At 41.1% G+C, this 19,217-nt stretch overlaps 1 protein-coding gene across 3 annotated transcripts in view; it reads right to left on the minus strand.

Moving 5' to 3' along the window:
- The window catches only part of rev1 (REV1 DNA directed polymerase), a 114,465-nt gene that overhangs the window by 53,467 nt on the left and 41,781 nt on the right, over nt 1-19,217 (minus strand). For all 3 annotated transcript variants that reach the window (XM_080197114.1, XM_080197113.1, XM_080197115.1), the window contains 5 exons: nt 17,076-17,183; nt 16,223-16,339; nt 15,070-15,202; nt 12,463-12,591; nt 4,406-4,560 (listed from right to left, as the gene is read on the minus strand). In XM_080197114.1, the coding sequence (XP_080053240.1) occupies nt 4,406-4,560; nt 12,463-12,591; nt 15,070-15,202; nt 16,223-16,339; nt 17,076-17,183 (642 nt within the window). The remainder of the gene's footprint in view (nt 1-4,405; nt 4,561-12,462; nt 12,592-15,069; nt 15,203-16,222; nt 16,340-17,075; nt 17,184-19,217) is intronic.

The following is a 19,217-nucleotide window of genomic DNA, read 5'->3' on the forward strand; positions in this document are numbered from 1 at the left end:
CAGTTTTAAAGAGATTCTTAAAAACAAGCTCAATTAACTCAACTCTTTGATCACTGAAGCACAAGGAGACAGAGGTGAGGCACCATACGAATTTGAGTAAAATTGGTTAAAAAGACCCTGATTTATTTAATGCTTTTAAAGTTACTGAAATGAGAAGCTAGAATTCATGGAAAAATTGCTAAGTGGACATAGCCATGTATCCACCATTAGCAGCAAGATTATATCTTCAAAATGTGACTAACTGAACCGCAGCATTTCTATAGCAATTATGCTGTGTAGATTTTTATGATTTGCATAGCATTTAACAATTCCCACAAACTGCAAACAACAGAAAAAAAAATCTAAGGGGAGAATTGCAGAACTTACAGCCCAGGCAATGGAAGAAACGACTGTTAATGATTTATTGAAAGGCAAAAGAATATGCAAAAGGACAGAGTTGGAGAAATGCAAAGTTAAAAGATTGTAGGACTGAGGAAGGTTAGAGTTTGGGAGATAAGGCCCTGTAGATACTTGAATACAAGGGTGAGAATTTTAAATTGGAGTTGTTGGAGGAAAGTGGGTCAGCGAACACAATAGGCCACATAAACCATCAAGCCTGCTTTGCCATTCAACAAAATCATGGCTGAATTTCTGCTTCAAGAGTTTGTTGGCATTGTGGTTATCTTATGTTACTAGGCCAGTAATCCAGAGGGTTGGATCAATGATCCAGAGGCATGAGTTCAAATCCCATGATAGCTGGAGAATTTAAGCTCAGTCAGGAACACAAGAGCAGGAGTAAGCCATTTAGCCCTTTGAGTCGGGTCCGTCATCCAACTAAATCATGGCTGATCTTCTTCCTCAACACCACGTTGATATCTTTAATATCTGGAAAAATGCAGTTAATTACATAAATCCATATAAAAAGTCAGCATCAGTACGTGGTGACCATAAAAGTACCAGATGGTCATTAAAAAACATCTGGTTCTCTATGGCTCTTCAGGGAAGAAAATTTGCTGTTCTTACCGCGTCTGCTTTCTTTCTTATTCCAGTTGATAGCAATATGGTTGACTCTGGACTTCCCTCTGAAATTGCTAAGGAAGCCACCACTTGCTTCAAAATGCTACAAAGTTTGAGCATAAAAATGAACAGATCACCCGGCATTAGCCTAGGCACTGGACATCCAACCCAGTAGATCCTGCAAAGTTCTCCTCGCTAACGCTTGAGGATGTGCCTCAAAATTGGCAGGTCTGTGCTACAGACTAGTCAAGTATCACTTTGGCACGTGATACTATCAGAATCCAACTTTACAGCCTTCTACATTATTGCTCCTGAATATGACATGCTAGCTGGCGAGCAGCCCCACCAGAGGAAGCAACGCAGTGCTTATAGTCAGGAAGGAGGTGCCCAGTGGGTCCTTAATATTGACTCTGGACCCCATGAAGCTTCACAGCACAAGGTCTAGCATGGACAATGGAACTTTCCGCTGCTTATGACCTACCACTCTCCTTCAGAATCAGCATAGCTCCATGTTGAATAGTACTTGGAATAAATATTGAGAGTAGCAAGGGCACAGAATATACTATGGTGGGGGACTTCAATATTTGTCACCAGGAATGGCTCAGTAACACCACTATTGAATGAACTGGCTGTGTCCTGACAGACATGGCTGCCCAAATAGACCTGTGGCCAGTACTGAGCAAATCAATATAAAAGGGAAAAAAATCTGCTTAACCTCATCTTTGCCAACTTACCTGTCATAGATGCATCTCTCCATAACAATATTGATAGGAGCAATCATAGCACCATCCTGATGGAGACAAATCCACAATAACAGCACCCTCTATCATGTTGTGTGGTATACAATCACTGTTATAAATGGAACAGATTCAGAACAAATCCAGCAGCTCAAAACTGGGCATTCATGTGGCTCTGGCAGCAGCAGAATTATTGCACAATCTGCAACCTCTATGCTCAGAATCCTCCTCAACTTACCATTAGCATCAAGCAAGTGGTACAGCCTGATTCAATGAGTTTGGTACAGCATGTCAGAAGCAGCACCAGGCATATCAAAACATGAGCACAAACCTGGTGAAGTTAAACGAAGGACTACATGAATGCGTAATAGCAGCCAGTCTCCCATCCATTGGCTCTGTCTACACTTCCCGCTGCCTCAGCAAAGTAGCCAGCATAATTAAGGACCTCATGCACCCCAGACATTCTCTCTGCCACCTTCTTCTTTCGGGAAAAAGATATAAAAGTCTGAGGTCATGTACCAGCCGACTCAAGAACAGCTTCTTCCCTGCTGCTGTCGTTTTGAATGGATTTACCTTGCATTATGTTGATCTTTCCCTACACCCTAGCTATACTGTAACACGATATTCTGCACTCTCCCGTCTCCTTCTTTATGAACAGTATGTTTTGTCTATATAGCACGCAAGAAACAATTCTTTTTCACTGTATGTTAATACATGTGACAATAATAAATCAAATCAAAGCAACATGTGATACTACAACCAAAGGATCAGATTAAAGCTGGGCAGTCTTGTTAAATTCAATTTTGAATAATGGGAGGAAATGGCTCCATGAGCATCTGCCTCATCCATGAGAGTGAAACACAGCAGGTCTGTGCAAAAGGCAAGGATGAATAATCTGTTACCAGTTTTAGCTAGGAGTGCTAAGCAAATGGTCCATCTTGGCCCCCTCCTGAGAGCTTCAGAATTGCAGACACCAGTGATCAGCTAATTTGATTCACGCCACGTGGTGTCAAGTTATTGCTGAGGACATTAGATGCAGAAAAGGCTATTGGCCCCAATTGGATCCTGGCTGTAGAACAAACTGTTCCAGACTGTTCAGCACCTCAACTCGAGCGGTTCCAGTATAGGTACGTCATTTACATTTAGCCAACAAGATGGAAATTGCCCAGATATGCCCTTTCCACAAAAACTGGGACAAATCTAATCCAGCCAATTACTACCCTGCAGTCTACTCTAAATCATCAGTAAATTGATGGAAGTCTTTGTCGACAGTGCTAATGAGAACAACTTACAGGCAATACATCAATGCTGAGGTTGGATTTTGTCAATGGAGTTTGGAATGGAACTGAATACTGTGTAGTCATTAGGTTTTCTTATGAAGGAAGAAAGCTCATTAATAAAACAGTTAAAATTGGTTGGGCCAAGGGTACTTGCCTAAGGCACTCCTGTAGCAATGGTCTGGGACTGAGATGATTAGCTTCCAACATGACCTAGCTGCGATGTACAATATGTACTGCTGCAATTCGCCAAGGCTTTCTGACAGTACCTTCTGACTCTGTGACTTTAAAAATATCTAGCACAGGGGGACACCATCATCTGCAAGCTCCACTCAAAGACACACACCATCTTACCTGGAAATATAACATGATTCCTTCATTGCCATCCAGTCAAAATTCTGGAACTTCCCACTCAACAGTGATGTGGGTCTATGCCTCACCAATGCAGTTTAAAGGAGGTGGTTCGCCATCACCTTTTCGGTAAGGGATGGGCAAAATAAGTGTTGACCTCGTCAGCGATGCCCATATCCCATAACAAATTAGAAAAGTACCTCCTGCCATATCCTCATATCTCTTGATTCTCTAAATGCCCTAAGATCAGGGGCTTCAGTCCTGAATATATAATCTTGAGCATCTACAGCTTTCTGAAGTACAGAACTCTTAAAGATTCACCAATGACTGAATGACAAAATTTCTCATGAGTCCTAAATGGGCATCCCTTTATCCTGAGTATGTCCCATTTCTTTCAACTTTGCCACCAGGGGAAACATCCTTTCAGCATCAACTTTGAGAATTTTATTCATTTCGATGAAATCATGTCTTATTCTCCTAAACCTTAAGAGTCCAGAGGCTCATATTATTTGATCTGTCTTCATAGGCACACCCTTTTAGCCTTCGAACCTTTGGTATATCAGGCTCCCATCAATTCACTCTGTCTACACTTCCCGCTGCCTCAGCAAAGCACCCAGCATAATTAAGGACCCCATGCACCCTGGACATTCTCTCTTCCACCTTTTTCCTTTGGGAAAAGATACAAAAGTCTGAGGTCACGTACCTACAGACTCAAAAACAGCTTCTTCCTTGCTATTTTTTTTCCTCGCTAGTCAGACTTTTGAATGGACTTACCTTGCATTAAGTTGATCTTTCTCTACATCCTATGACTGTAACTATACATTCTGCACTCTCTCGTTTAGTTTTCTATGAACGGTATATTTTGTCTGTATAGTATGCAAGAAACAACACTTTTCACTGTATGTTAGTACATGTGATAATAATAAATCAAATCAAGTCAAACATCACCTCTTAGGTAAGTATATCCTGCCTTGTATTCTCCAATTAAGATATTCAACATTACATGAAATTCAAGGGTGCAATTTCTATTACTTAGATACATACCCATTCCAATTGATGCAGTGCATTTTGTTTTTTCTTTGATCTCAGAGCGAATAACAGTTGCTATCTCATCAGGTGTCAACCCAGTTTCTGCACAAATTGCTGTTACATCTACAAGTGCTTCATCACAGCTGAGAGCTTCAATATCATAAGTATAGCTAAATGCAGAGAAAAACAAGGGAAGTGAATTATAGCATTTTGTCTCAAACACAATGCAGTGGTTAGTTTTTGAAAGATGGAAATAAGAAGGTACAGAAGGATGACGTACTGTTTTTTTCAATGCTGGGATTCAGTTGCAATCCAAACTAGACAGATGGAATGAAAGTTTATTTCATTGTCAGCTGTAGGTGTTTTAAATGAAATAAATTTGGGCCATCTTCATTCAGTTTTTCACAATCAAAGACCTATGGTGCAAAATTGTCCATACCTTCATATCTAACCAACAGTTTTGACTTGGAAAGACAACTTACAGCATGAACAAGTTGACACAGTCAATGGTGGCAGTGGTTAGCAACGTTGCCTCACAGTGCCAGGGACTGGGGTTCGATTCCTGGCTTTGGTCACTGTGTGAAGATGCCTGCATTGGACTGGGGTAAACACAGTAAGAAGTCTGACAACATCAGGTTTAAGTCCAACCGATTTATTTGATAGTAAACATAGATAGCTTGCGAGTTTACTATCAAATAAATCGGTTGGACTTAAACCTGGTGTTGTCAGACTTCTTATTTTGGACACTGTCTGTGCAGAGTTTGCACGTTCTCCCTGTGTCTGTGTGGGTTTCCTTGGGTGCTCCAGTTTCCTCCCACAGTCTGAAAAACATGCTGGTTAGGTGCATTGACCCAAACAGGCGCTGGAGTGTGGCGACTAGGGGAACTTCACAGTAACTTCATTGCAGTGTTAATGTAAGCTTTACCAGTGACTAAGGAATAAATAAACTTTAATTTTCTTCTGAGGGAATAGGTAAAGCATTGTTGAGGAAGCTTGCATGTAAGATTTGTGGTAGTTTTAGATAATTCACTAAGAATGGGGAGCATGATCAAACATGAATAAGGAAGAATTAAATTAGGTGTACTTGGAGCTTAAGGACAAGAGATAGAAGAATGAGGGGAGATCTCATTGAGACGTATAAGATGATGAATGGGATGGATAGGATAGAGGTGGAGAGACTCTTCCCGCTCAAAAAAGACAGTAGGACTAGGGGGCACAGCCTCAAGATAAAGGGGAGGCGGTTTAGAACGGAGTTGAGGAGGAACTTCTTCACTCAAAGGGTGGTGAATCTCTGGAATTCTCTGCCCGTTGAAGTGGTGGAGGCTGCCTCGCTAAATATTTTTAAGAAGCGGGTTGATGGGTTCTTGATAAGAGAGGGGATTAAGGGTTATGGGGAGAGGGCGGGAAAGTGGAACTGAGCCACAACAGATCAGCCATGATCTTATTGAATGGCGGGGCAGGCTCGAAGGGCTAGATGGCCTACTCCTGCTCCTATTTCTTATGTTCTTATGTTCTTATATAAAGTCAATCTTCACCACAATGCAACTCCAGAGACTGAAGCTTGAATGTGGAGAATTGGCCTCAACACTACTGTTGTGGGGATTAGAATTAGGAAAAATTAGACTGTACCAGAGAGAATGCAGAGCTGATTTATGAGGATGACATCTGCACGGGATGATACTAGTTTCAAAGAAAGATTGAATAGAGGTTTACAGCATGGAAACAGACCCTTCAGCCCAACTTGTCCATGCCGCCCCTTTTTTTTTGAAAACATATAAGATAGTCCCAATTGCCCATGTTTGGCCCATATCCATCTAGACCCATCTTATCCATGTAACCATCAAAATGCTTTTTAAAAGACAAAATTGTACCTGCTCCTCCTACTACTTCTGGCAACTTGTTCCAGACACTCATCACCCTCTCTGTGAAGAAATTGCCCCTCTGGACTATTTTGTATCTCTCCTCTCTCACCTTAAACCTACGCCCTCTAGTTTTAGGCTCCCCTTTCTTTGGGAAAAGATATTGACTATCTAGCTGATCTGTGCCCCTCATTACTTTGTAGGCTTCTATAAGATCGCCCTTAAGTCTCCTACCCTCCAGGGTTGGAATGTCCCAGTCTATCCAGCCTCTCCTTATAACTCAAACCATCAAGTCCTGGTAACATCCTAGTAAATCTTTACTGCACTCTTTTTAGTTTAATAATATCCTTTTTATAATAGGGTGACCAGAACTGTACACAGTATTCCAAGTGTGGCCTCACCAATGTCTTGTACAAGCTATAGGTAAAGTTATTTTCTTTGGAATAGAAAAGACTGAGGGTGACCTTATTGAAACATATAGGGGGCAATTCTCCAGTCTGCTGTGCTGTTCTAGCAGCATAGCAGGTTGGGAGACATCACTGGAGGCCATTTGGCAGGCTTCCCACTGGGCATCATGGCATCCACACATCTCTAGGGCCAGGATTTCTGACATCATCAGCTCCGCTCTGATTGCTGATTTAAATATTAAAATCAGGATTTGCATCCCATTAGCAAGACCAGGACTGATGTTTCTGGGCCTGCTAGCGCTCCCCTCTTCCCCCACAGCGTCACTCCAAAAGGATTCACAACAGTTCTCCACGAAAGGGGAGCTGGCGACCCAATCCCTCTGGAGTAAGGGATGTCATGGAGGCCCCCCCAGGAGGTCAGGGATAAGTGCAGATGCCCTCAGGCATTGACAACCTGGCACTGCCAGCCTGTCCCCCTGTAATGACCAAGGGGCACCTTGGCACTGCCCATCAGGCATTGAGCAGTGCCAAGGGGGCAGGGCCTATGGGGGGGAAGAATGGTGGAGTGGGGCGGGGGGGGGAAGAATGGTGGAGTGGGGTGGGGGGGGGAAGAATGGTGGAGTGGGGCGGGGGGGGGGGGAAGATTGGAGGAGTGTGAGGGTTTCTGCTGCCACTCTGCACTTGGGATCAGTGACAGAAGGAGAGAAAGGCTGGTGGTCAGGATGGTGGGGGTGGGGGGAAACGAGGTTGGCTGGAAGAACATTTTGTAAATTTTAATGAGTGATCATTTATTGCAAAGATTTAATTTGTGTCAATTGGATTTTCCACCTTTTCCCTTCCTCAGGTTGGAATATCTCATCCTGACCAGGAGTGCTCAACCATTTTGTTCCTGAGATCCCCCTTCCATGTTATAAAAATTCCACTATGATCCCCCGACCCAGAAAATAGCAAGTATTTTTACTGTATACACATTAAATGTTACAATTAGATACATACATTTGTTATTTTAGTTCATGCAAATTTTGTTACTGGTTGTGAACTGCAATTCTGTTATTTCTTTGTTCGACATGTACAGAACTTAGGCAGGCAAATGGAAGGGACATTTTAGAAATTTATGAATATCCTGATCTTGCGGAAAGGCGGGAAGATCACATTTGATTAGCACTAGATCAACTGTACACAAGAACAAAAATGGACTCAACACTGGCTCTTGGGGTTAATAACAAATAACTTTAAAATCCTCTCTAACAGAAGATTAAGGAGTGATTTAGTTTAAGTATTATTTATGATAAAGGATTTGATAAGATAGATAAAGGAAAAACATTCTCCTCCAGGTGAGGGAATCCTGAACAAGGAAGCACACTTTAAAATTAGACTTAGGCCATTCCGAGATGATGTTATTTCTTCACAACACAAATAGAAATCTGGAGCTTTTACTCTCAGAAAGCTGTTGAGCCTAGATAAACTGAAAAACTCTAAACTAAGATTGATTGATTTCTGTACCAAAGGGGTATTAAGGGATATGGAATCAAGATGGGTAAATGGAGTAGAGATATAGATCAGCCATGACAGAGCTGGTTTGTAAGGCTGAATGGCTTCCTTCTATGTTTCAATTCATTGACTCTGTTTTGTATTCATAAAAGCTAGGAAGAGGAGTAGGCAATTCAATCCCTTGAGCCTACTCCACCTTTAGATAGAATCATGGCTGATCTCATCTTGGCCTCATCTCCACCTTTCTGCTCACCCTCATAACTGTTCATGCTGCTACTCATTAAAAACCTATCTATCTATCTCCTCCTTAAATCTGTTTAATGTTCCAGCATCCACTGCACTCTAGAGTAGAGAATGCCACAGATTCACAACATAAGAACATAAGAAATAGGAGCAGGAGTAGGCCATCTGGCCCTTCGAGCCTGCCCCGCCATTCAATAAGATCATGGCAGATCTGTCGTGTCTCAGTTCCACATTCCCGCCCTCTCCCCATAACCCTTAATCCCCTCTCTTATCAAAAACCCGTCAACCCGCTTCTTAAAAATATTTAGCGAGGCAGCCTCCACCACTTCAATGGGTAGAGAATTCCAGAGATTCACCACCCTTTGAGTGAAGAAGTTCCTCCTCAACTCCGTTCTAAAACGCCCCCCCTTTATCTTGAGGCTGTGCCCCCTAGTCCTACTGTCTTTTTTCAGTGGGAAGAGTCTCTCCACCTCTATCCTATCCATCCCATTCATTATCTTATACGTCTCAATGAGATCTCCCCTCATTCTTCTAAACTCCAACGAGTACAAGCCTAGTTTATTCAGCCTCTCCTCATAGTTCAACCCCCTCAACTCCGGTATCAGCCTAGTAAACCTCCTCTGCACTCCCTCCAAGGCCAAAATATCTTTGCGCAGGTGCGGCGCCCAAAACTGCACACAGTACTCCAGCTGCGGCCTCACCAATGCCCTATACAGCTGCAGCAAGACCTCCCTACTTTTATATTCAATCCCCTTCGCTATGAAGGTCAGCATCCCATTCGCCTTCCTGACCACCTGCTGCACCTGCAAGCTGGGTTTTTGCGACTCATGCACAAGGACCCCGAGGTCCCTCTGCACCGTCGCCTGCTGCAGTTTTTCGCCCCGTAAGTAATAGTCCTTCCTACCATTCTTCCTACCAAAGTGGACCACCTCACACTTGCCAACATTAAATTCCATTTGCCATTTCCTGGCCCATTCGCCCAGCCTATCTAGATCCTTCTGCAGACTCTCCACACCCTCCGCACAATTTGCCGTTCCCCCAATCTTGGTGTCATCAGCAAATTTCGACACCCTACACTTGGTTCCCTCCTCCAGATCATCTATATAAATGGTAAAAAGCTGAGGCCCCAGCACCGACCCCTGGGGCACTCCACTAGTCACCATCCGCCAATCCGAATAGCACCCGTTGACCCCCACTCTCTGCCTCCTATTTGACAACCAATCCTCTATCCACGCTAACACCCTACCCCCAACTCCAAGTCCCCTGACCTTCTGCAATAACCTCTTATGAGGTACTTTGTCAAACGCCTTCTGAAAATCTAGAAAGACCACATCCACCGGCTCTCCTCTATCCACCGCCCTAGACACATCCTCATAGAACTCCAGTAAATTTGTCAGACACGACTTCCCTTTAATGAAACCGTGCTGCGTCTGCTCTATCAAGCAATTGCCTTCAAGATGCCTCGCAATTTCCTCCTTAATGACGGATTCTAACATTTTACCTACCACAGACGTTAAACTAACCGGCCTATAATTCCCTGCCTTTTGCCTGGCACTCTTCTTAAACAACGGCGTAACATTAGCCGTTTTCCAATCCCTTTGAGTGAAGTAATTCTTCCTTATTTGTGTTTTAAATCTGACACCCCTTGGCCTAAAATTATGGTCTTTCATTCAAGAATGCCCAAAAAAGGGAAATATCCACTCTACATCTAACCTGTCAATCCCTTTAGCATTTTATATATCCCAATTGGATTTCTTATTCTTCTAAACTCCAGCAAGTATAGGCCTAAATGGCTCAACATCGCTTCATGAAACAAGTCCCCTGCAATCTTTGCGAACCTTCTTGGAACTGCCTCTAATCATTTACATCCTATCTCAAGTAAGGGGACCAAAACTCTGGGCAGTATCCAAATGCAGTGTCACCAACAGTTGCACTAGCACTTCCATCCTTTTACACTATCTCATTAGCAATGGATGCCAAAATTCTATTCGCCTTTCTTATTATCTGCTGCACCCGTATACTAACTTTCTGTGATTCATGCACGAGGACATCCTGACCCCTCTTCATCGAAGCATTTTGAAGTTTCTCTCCATTTAAATAATGAGTTGCCTTTTTATTCCTTGACCAAACTGGGTGACTTCATACTTATCCACATTAAATTATAATAATGTCAAATTTTAGCCCACTCACCTAACCTATCCATATGCATTTGTAAATTTATTTCTTGCAACTTACTTTCCCACTTATTTTTCTGTCATTTGCATATTTGGCCATAATACATTCTGTCACTGCATTCAAGTCATTAGCACAGATCGTAAATAGTTGGGATCCAAGGACCAAACTCTGTGACACATCACTAGTTTCAGATTGCCAATTAGAAAAGATTAATTTATCTCCATTCTCTGCTTTCTGTTGGTTAGCCAATCCTCTATCCAAGCTAATAAATTACGCCAAATCCCATGTGATCTCAGCTTTTGTGCAACACCTTATCAAATGCCTTCTTGAAGCCCAGAAACACTACCTTCACAGGACCTCCATTATCCACTTTGCTTGCTATATCTTTGAAGAACTCTAGCAAATTAATTAACACAATTTTCCCTTTATAAAACTACGCTGACTCTGATGGATTGTGTTTTGCCTTTCCAAATGTCCTGTTACTACTTCCTTAATATTGGATTTTAACAATTTCCCAATGGCAGAGGCTACTTTGTACCTTTCTCCCTTTTTGAACAGGAGCGTTATATTAGCCTTTTTCCAATCTGCTGGAACCTTTCCAGAATCCAGGAAATTTTGGAGTATTATAACCAATGCCTCCACTACCTCTGCTGTCACTTTCTTTAAAACCCAAGGATGCGTGTTCGCCTTTAATCCCAACAATTTATTCAAAACAATTGCTATCACAGGGTAAAAAGTACTAAGTTCCTCTTTTTCAACAATGTCTGCATTTCCTTTTACATTTGGGGTTGTTCTTGTGTTGTGCACGTTGAAAGTCAAGCAGAAGTACTGACTCAAAGTCTCTGCCATATCTGTGTTCCCCATTATTAACTCCTCAGTCTTGTCCCCTTATGAGATTTTATTCTCTTCCTTTTTATATACTTATAGAATCTGTTGGTATTAGTTTTTATATTTTGCACTAGATTTCTTTCATGATTTACTTGTGCTCTTTTTATTACATTTTTTGTAACCCTTGGTTGGTCTTTAAAACATTTCCCAATCCTCCAGCCAGTCACTGATCTTTGCAATACGATATGTCTCATTTTTTGCCTTTATATTGTCTTCAACCTCCTTCCTTAGCCACCGACGTATTTCCCCTTCTTACAATCTCTTCTCCTCTGGAATATATATTTAGTTGGGAGGAAATGAATATCTCCTCAAACGTCTGCCACTGCTCATCAACGGTCCTACCTTTCAGTCTTTCTGCCCAGTGTACGTAATTACCTTGGTTTAACACCAGAACACCGTGTGGGATTCAAGTTTATTGCTCTTAAAATGCATTTGAAATTCAAGCATGCAATGATTCACTCTTGAATCACTTTATACCCATTCTGTTATATTTTCTCATACCGGCTACCTGAAATTTTCTAACACTCATATGAGCAGTTTCTGAAATTCTACCCTCAATCTATCCAATCATCTATTCAAAACACAACATTAGCCAAATATGGTCTGCCTTAACAAATCGAGGTATATTTATCCCCTCCAAAGTAGCACCTCAATGTTTGCACAGAGCACAGTACAAGTCCAGGTTTAGCTGTCCTTAGTTATTGTGCTTCAAAATTTAGAAATTCTAAATAGGGATGCAAGGAAGATGTGATGACTGAAAGAAATGATCAATTATCTAAAGTAGACGTTTTGGCAAACATCTGTACAATTTTGTAAAATAAGCTATCTGTGTCAGAAATAGGTACTTTTATAGAAATGGAGCTAAATATAATTTATTTGTAGGGAAGTAGTAAATGAGCAAACGTATTCTTTCTTGCTCTAACTATATTTAGATTTATTTAATGTAATTTAGTTCACCATTAGGATGGTCATCTTTATTAATTTCAGATATAAGAATAAACTACAATACCTTGCCAGAGTTTCATACAAAATTGACGCCACTTCTTTGTAGGCTTTGAAGTTATAGCTGACAGCCTGAAGATCAGGGCATAATTGCTTTGCTTGTCCAAAAAACATTCCATTCTTAATACCAGTCCGTCTGCCAAGGAATGACAATAAAGCCAATTATATATACATTGCAACTAACAAATATTGGTAAAATTAAATACAGGATTCTGAATGGAGGAATATAGTCAGACTCGCACCATGTTCAACTTTCCAAGTTCCAGGATGTCTTTGAGCTGTATGAACTCCCAATTGAATACCAAGGTTCCACTTATATAGGTCCAGAATTAGCATCACTGGATAGCATTTGTATAAATAATTACTGAAGCAATAAATACTTCTACAAAGAAACTATTCTAAGAACAAACAAGACTTAAATAAATCAGGTGCAACATATTGGGCTGGATTTTGTAGACAGCAATGAGGCAAGTGTTCACTGTTAACCTTGAAGAAAGTCCTCACAAAGATCTAACAATCCCTGTGACATGGGTTTTCCCTTTCCCAATGGCAATTCAGCTCTGTCACCAAGTATAAGGGCATGTCTTTGAATCCCATACCCGTGATGTAAACAAACAGTTATGGAGCTAATCACTCCACGTATTCACATACAGTAAACCAGAATATTAAAATTACTGAATCCCTTCACTTTAATTTTTCAGTTAGCAAAATAAATGATTGTGACGGAATTTAGACAGAAAGTAAAATATTAATGCAAACTTTCTTCAAAATGTATTTTTATTAATGGAAAAATTTGCCATTCCCCAAATATTAGCGTTACAGAGCCAAAAGAGGGTGACAATAAATATGAAGTTGATATGCTATCAAAAACCCAGTTATACTTCAGTCATAAGAACATAAGAAATAGGAGCAGGAGTAGGCCATCTAGCCCTTCGAGCCTGCCCCGCCATTCAGTAAGATCACGGCTGATCTGAAGTGGATCAGTTCCACTTTCCTGCTTTCTCCCCATAACCCTTAATTCCCGTCGCTCAAAAACCTATCTAACCGTGACTTAAATATATTTAGTGAGGTAGCCTCCACCACTTCAACGGACAGAGAATTCCAGGGATTCACCACCCTTTGAGTGAAGAAGTTCCTCCTCAACTCCCCCCCTTATCTTGAGGCTGTGCCCTCTAGTCCTGTTATCCTTTCTAAGTGGGAAGAATCTCTCTACCTCTACCCTATCCATCCCCTTCATTATCTTATACGTCTCTATAAGATCCCCCCTCATCCTTCTAAACTCCAACGAGTACAGACCCAGTCTGTTTAGTCTCTCTTCATAGTCCAACCCCCTCATCTCCGGTATCAGCCTAGTGAACCTCCTCTGCAGTCCCTCCAAGGCCAGTGTATCCTTCCGCAAGTGTGGCGATCAAGACTGCACACAGTACTCCAGCTGCGGCCTCACCAGTGCCCTGTACAGTTGCAGCACGACCTCCCTACTTTTATATTCTATCCCCCTCGCTATAAAGGCCAACATTCCATTCGCCTTCTTGATCACCTGCTGCACCTGCAGACTGGATTTTTGCGACTTGTGCACAAGGACCCCCAGGTCCCTCTGTACTGTAGCATGCTGCAGCTTTGCCCCTTTTTAATAATAATCCCTCCTACTATTATTTCTGCCAAAGTGGATAACCTCACACTTGCTAACATTATACTCCATCTGCCAGGTCCTCGCCCACTCACTCAGCCTATCTAGGTCTCTCTGCAGACTTTCCACACCCTCCACGCAATTTGCTTTTCCACTCATCTTCGTGTCATCAGCAAATTTCGTCACCCTATACTCAGCCCCACCTCCAGATCATCTATATAAATGGTAAACAGTTGAGGCCCCAGCACCGATCCTTGCGGCACTCCACTAGTCACCAACCGCCAACCAGAATAGCACCCATTGATACCAACTCTCTGCTTCCTATTAGACAGCCAATCCTCTATCCACGTTAACACCTTACCCCTAACTCCATGCACCCTAACCTTCTGTAGCAACCTTTTATGAGGCACCTTATCAAACGCCTTTTGGAAATCTAAAAACACCACATCCACCGGTTCCTCTCTGTCTACCGCACTAGTCACATCCTCATAGATATCCAATAACTTTGTCAAACACGACTTCTCCTTGACGAATCAGTGTTGCGTCTGCTCAATCAAACCATTCTTTTCTAGGTGCCTCCTTATTTCTTCTTTGATGACAGATTCTAGCATTTTTCCAACTATAGACGTTAAACTAACCGGCCTAAACTAACCAGTCAAAAAGTGTAACAATTTCAAGGGTTTTTACAATGTAAATATGAGGATTTTCATTGATCATGGCAGCAAATGGAGTGTGCAATCTGTAGAGACCTCCACATTGCGCCATAACTAACAGCAAAGAATCAGTGATAGCAGTATCTGGAATTTTGTGTCAGTCTGCACATGTACGAACTCCTGAGGGTGACAGTTTCGGTGGAGAAATTTTGGCACATGTTCACAGTTTTGTTGTTGTCACCTCAAATTTCAGGCCATATATGAAATGTGCAAATTTATTATTATACACACTTTTAGAATTATCCTGCAAATCAAACAGCTTTTATTTATTTACCTAGCTTCATAGCTACAGGATGCAATTTCTGCCATTGACAAAGTGACCACATCCACACTAGTACCATTCACGCAGGCAGAATTTGGATTCTCCCAGGTATTGTCATCCAATTTATCAGGCACTTTTTTCTCTTCTATGAAAAGTAATGAAATGCAAAATTATCATACTGCATCTGATTTTAGTTACATCTATTTTTCTCTCCCACATTAGTATCAAAATCCCAAAGAAGTAATATAGAATGCAAAAAGGTTATCCAAATAAGTAAGTGTCATACTGGCATTAGGGATCCCTCCACCAACACCATTAATATTATCTAATAAGATTATTATGCACCTTTCTCATTAACAAAGTCGTTTATTTGTTCTTTTCAAAATCAGTAAAATCATCCATTGATAAAGTATATTTAGCCTGGGCTATTTGAATTGATTCCAATAATTTATATTCCTACAAGTTTTAATTAAGCTTATCATTCCCAAAGCTTCATGTTTTAGAATTCTCTAAAAAAAAAGCTTCAAATCTATCTGGATGAGAGTAACAAAGTATTAATTAAGCATTCAAAGGGAGAATCATTATGTGCACTGGCAAAACTTAACACTTCTGCTTAAAAACTTGTCAGTGATCTATGTTTAATCTCTGAGGAATGCCCATGCAAAACAATCCCTTGAATTTGGGACCAGAGTGTTCACAGCGCAACAGGATGGTCTTTAACTTTTATTAGCAGATAAGGGATGAATCTTACACCCATTATCTAGCCTAACTGATTCTTATTTTCATTGACATTGATGAAGAGAAAACAAGCATGTTGTAAAATAGGCAGCGAATTTCCTACTGTCCATTTAGTGTCCGTAAACGTAAAAATATCTCAAAATGGGTGAGAGCTGTTTATTGAATAAAAAATGCGCTAATGAATGACTTATTTCCTTTGGGTCTTCAAAGAAGCAATGTTAATGTCCAGCTCATTAGCTAATTTCTGCACTTTTAAAAGAAACTTGAGAAATTAGCCCTTTAATATTATTAAATCCCAAAATTCCTTCCAAGATAAACACAAATAACCAAAACTCCCAAAATCTGACATGTGCACCAACTGAGATCTATGCAACTTCTTTGCAATAACTGAAGATAAGTGCACACCAAGACAAAGATAAATGCTTACCTGTCTGGCCTCGCTTCAGCTTCTTTTGGTAATACTGCATTTCAAACTGTGGGTTAGTGTTCGGTCGGATCGCCGTGCGACCATGACCTCGGTTGTGAGTAACAGCTATCGGTTTTCCTACAGATCAGAAAATGAAAAGACTTATTTCACATCTTTATGTACTACACAGAAAGCTAAACTCAATTTTTCCCTTGGAGTGGGGATCAGAGAAAGGCAAAGAACGCAAGTAAAGTCAATTATAGGAATTATATTCCAATATAAAATGGCTACTACCAGAACCTCCAGTCCAAAAACGTCTGCCTGAACAGACGTTCATGTGGTTTTTGCCAATATACATTTGATGTAAAACTCTGAACATTACCATCCACAACTCTGGCTACTTTCTAACAAAAAGCTCTCAATTGCTCTGGAACCTATTCTACTAACTACTTTTCAAATAAAAAATACCCTCAAATGGCTCCGACACAAAGTAATGAAGGGCTTGCAGACATTTATCCAGAACAATTGGGTTGAGTCATGATGAGCAAATTCAACATTGTGTATGCTCTGTTTTTCAATCACATCTCTGTTACCACATGTAATTTTGTACAATTCTACCTACTGATTCCAATTTTCACTCAGTTCAGATTTCTTCACAGGGTGAAACATTGTGGGTGGGATTTGAAGGCCTCCTCGTAAAACAATAGATCTTGACAACATTTTGCGAAGTTGATTTTCTTAAGCCTATGTATATTGTGCTCTCGAAACTCTATGCAAACCTCAGTGAGATTACTCCCCTAATGCAGTTTAAACACAATTTGCACAGTATCTCATCAGTTGAAACACTGATAACAATAGTGAAATGTTTACCAACCTCTTAGCTCTGGACGATCCCGAATGCCCACTGATACAAAGAAACAGTCCATATCAACGTGCATTATACAGTTCTGTTGTCTTGGTGGATCTACAGCACTTGCAGCACCTGCAAGAAAAAAAATGTGAACACGGAGTGAGCATTTGTACTCTAAATGGCTTCCTAATTCTTCAATATGGCAGACAGCAACTGTATTGTCATTGTGGTGAACAGGATGCGCTTCATCTGTCATACTGTTAAAGGTCAGAAAATCTGCCTCCAGCATTCATGCCTAAAACAAGCATTTAAAAAAATTCTCATGGGTTGTGAGCTTCACTGACAAGGCCAGGATTTAGTGTCCATCCATAACACTGAGTAGGTGATACTGAGCTCCATTTTTGAATTGCTGCAATTCAAGAGTAGGTACATCTGCTGTGCTGTTAGGAATGGTGTTTCAGGTTTCTGACTCAGCAACAGTGAAGGAAAGGTGATGTATTTTCAAGTCAGGATGCTGTGCAGCATGGAGTGGGACTTGTGGGTGGTGTTTCTATGCTTCAGCTGCTCTTGGACCTCTAGTAGTAAAGATCACAGATTTGGAAGGCACTGTGAAAGGAGCTTTGATGAGTTGGCATCATGCATCTTGTAGTTGGTCCACACTGCTGTCATGGTGCATTGGTGGTGGTACAGTGAATGTTTAAATTGGTTGATGTGGTGTCAATCAAGTGGGCTACTTTGCCCTGGATGCTGTTAAGTTTCTTGAGTGTTGTTGGAGCTGCTCCCATACAAGCAAATGGGGAGTATTCCATCAGATTCCTGACTTGTGCTTTGTTGTTGGTAAACAGGCTTTGTGGAGTCAGAAGGTGAGTACCTGCCACACAGTTCTCAGTTTTTGACTGTTCTTGTAATCACAGTATTTAAATGACTAGTCCAGTTATGTTTCTGGTCAATGGTAAATTCATTCTTGCCTTTGTAGATGCAAATAAGTGGATCGATGTCTAATCTGCTAAAATTTCTCACTATTCCAACATCATCCTGGAAAGTAATGCCAACCCTTGACTTATTTTCTCAGATAAAAATTGCTTTCTTAAAGCCTTGTCCCTTCTACCATAAGCTTCAACAATTGTAAGAAGTTCATAGATCTTTTTGTCACCATGATCAAGACAACTCAATCAGCTGCCTCTGCCAAGTCTCTCCCTTCCACTAGCCCACATGGCCAAATTTCTTTTAATGCTCCCCCATGCCCTAGGACGGAATTGCATTTTCCACTCATTTCTTTCTTATTTTTCCTCATGCCTTCTTGAAGCTCACATTTTCCATGAATCCCACCCTTTGCTCCCACAATCCTATTCCCATTAGGAGAGCAAATGCTAGATAATCTCAGCAGGTCTGGGAACATCTGTAAGGAGAGAAAAGAGCTGGCGTTTTGAGTCCTGATGACTCGAAATGACAACACTTTTCTCTCCTTACAGATTCTGCCAGACCTGCTGAGGAATCTTTTGGTTTCAGATTCCAGCATCTGCTATAATTTGCTTTTATCCTATCCCACTAAACTACTGTTCACTCAACATTCCCTTCTGGCCCGTGTTAGCCAATATTGTAAACAGGTGTTGCCCCTCTCTCCTTTAAAACAGCCATGATCAATTTCCTTGTAAACAATCATCTCATCACCTACCACCTTTCCCTTTTCAAAGTCCTTAAACGTGTTACTGCTTCCCAAATCCATTTCCATTTTGCCAGAACTTCATACTTGAATCCCTCCAGATTTCTGTGCTTACCACAGTGCCGAAAAAACGTTTTACAATGTCACAAATAATATACGTATGTGGTCTTTGACATGGTTGACCATACCTTCCTCCTCCAATTCCTTTCCACTGTCATCAAACTGGACGGTCTGCTCTCAAATGATTCCTTTTTTATCTATCAAATTGTACAATCACTTGCAATGGGTTCTCTACCTTGATCATGTATATCACACCTGGTGCTCCCCAAGTATAGATCCTTGGTTCCTTATTTTACTATATACTAACCACCTGATTCATCATTTGAAGACACACGTTTTGACATGCTGAAACCCAGCCCTACTTCACCAACACCTCAAATGATTCCTCCACTACAGTTAAATTATTAGACTGCTTACCCAACATCCAATATTGGATAAGGAAT

Source organism: Carcharhinus amblyrhynchos, chromosome 10, assembly GCF_965287045.1.
Source record: "Carcharhinus amblyrhynchos chromosome 10, sCarAmb.v2.hapA, whole genome shotgun sequence".
NCBI classification, from domain to species: Eukaryota; Metazoa; Chordata; class Chondrichthyes; order Carcharhiniformes; family Carcharhinidae; genus Carcharhinus; species Carcharhinus amblyrhynchos.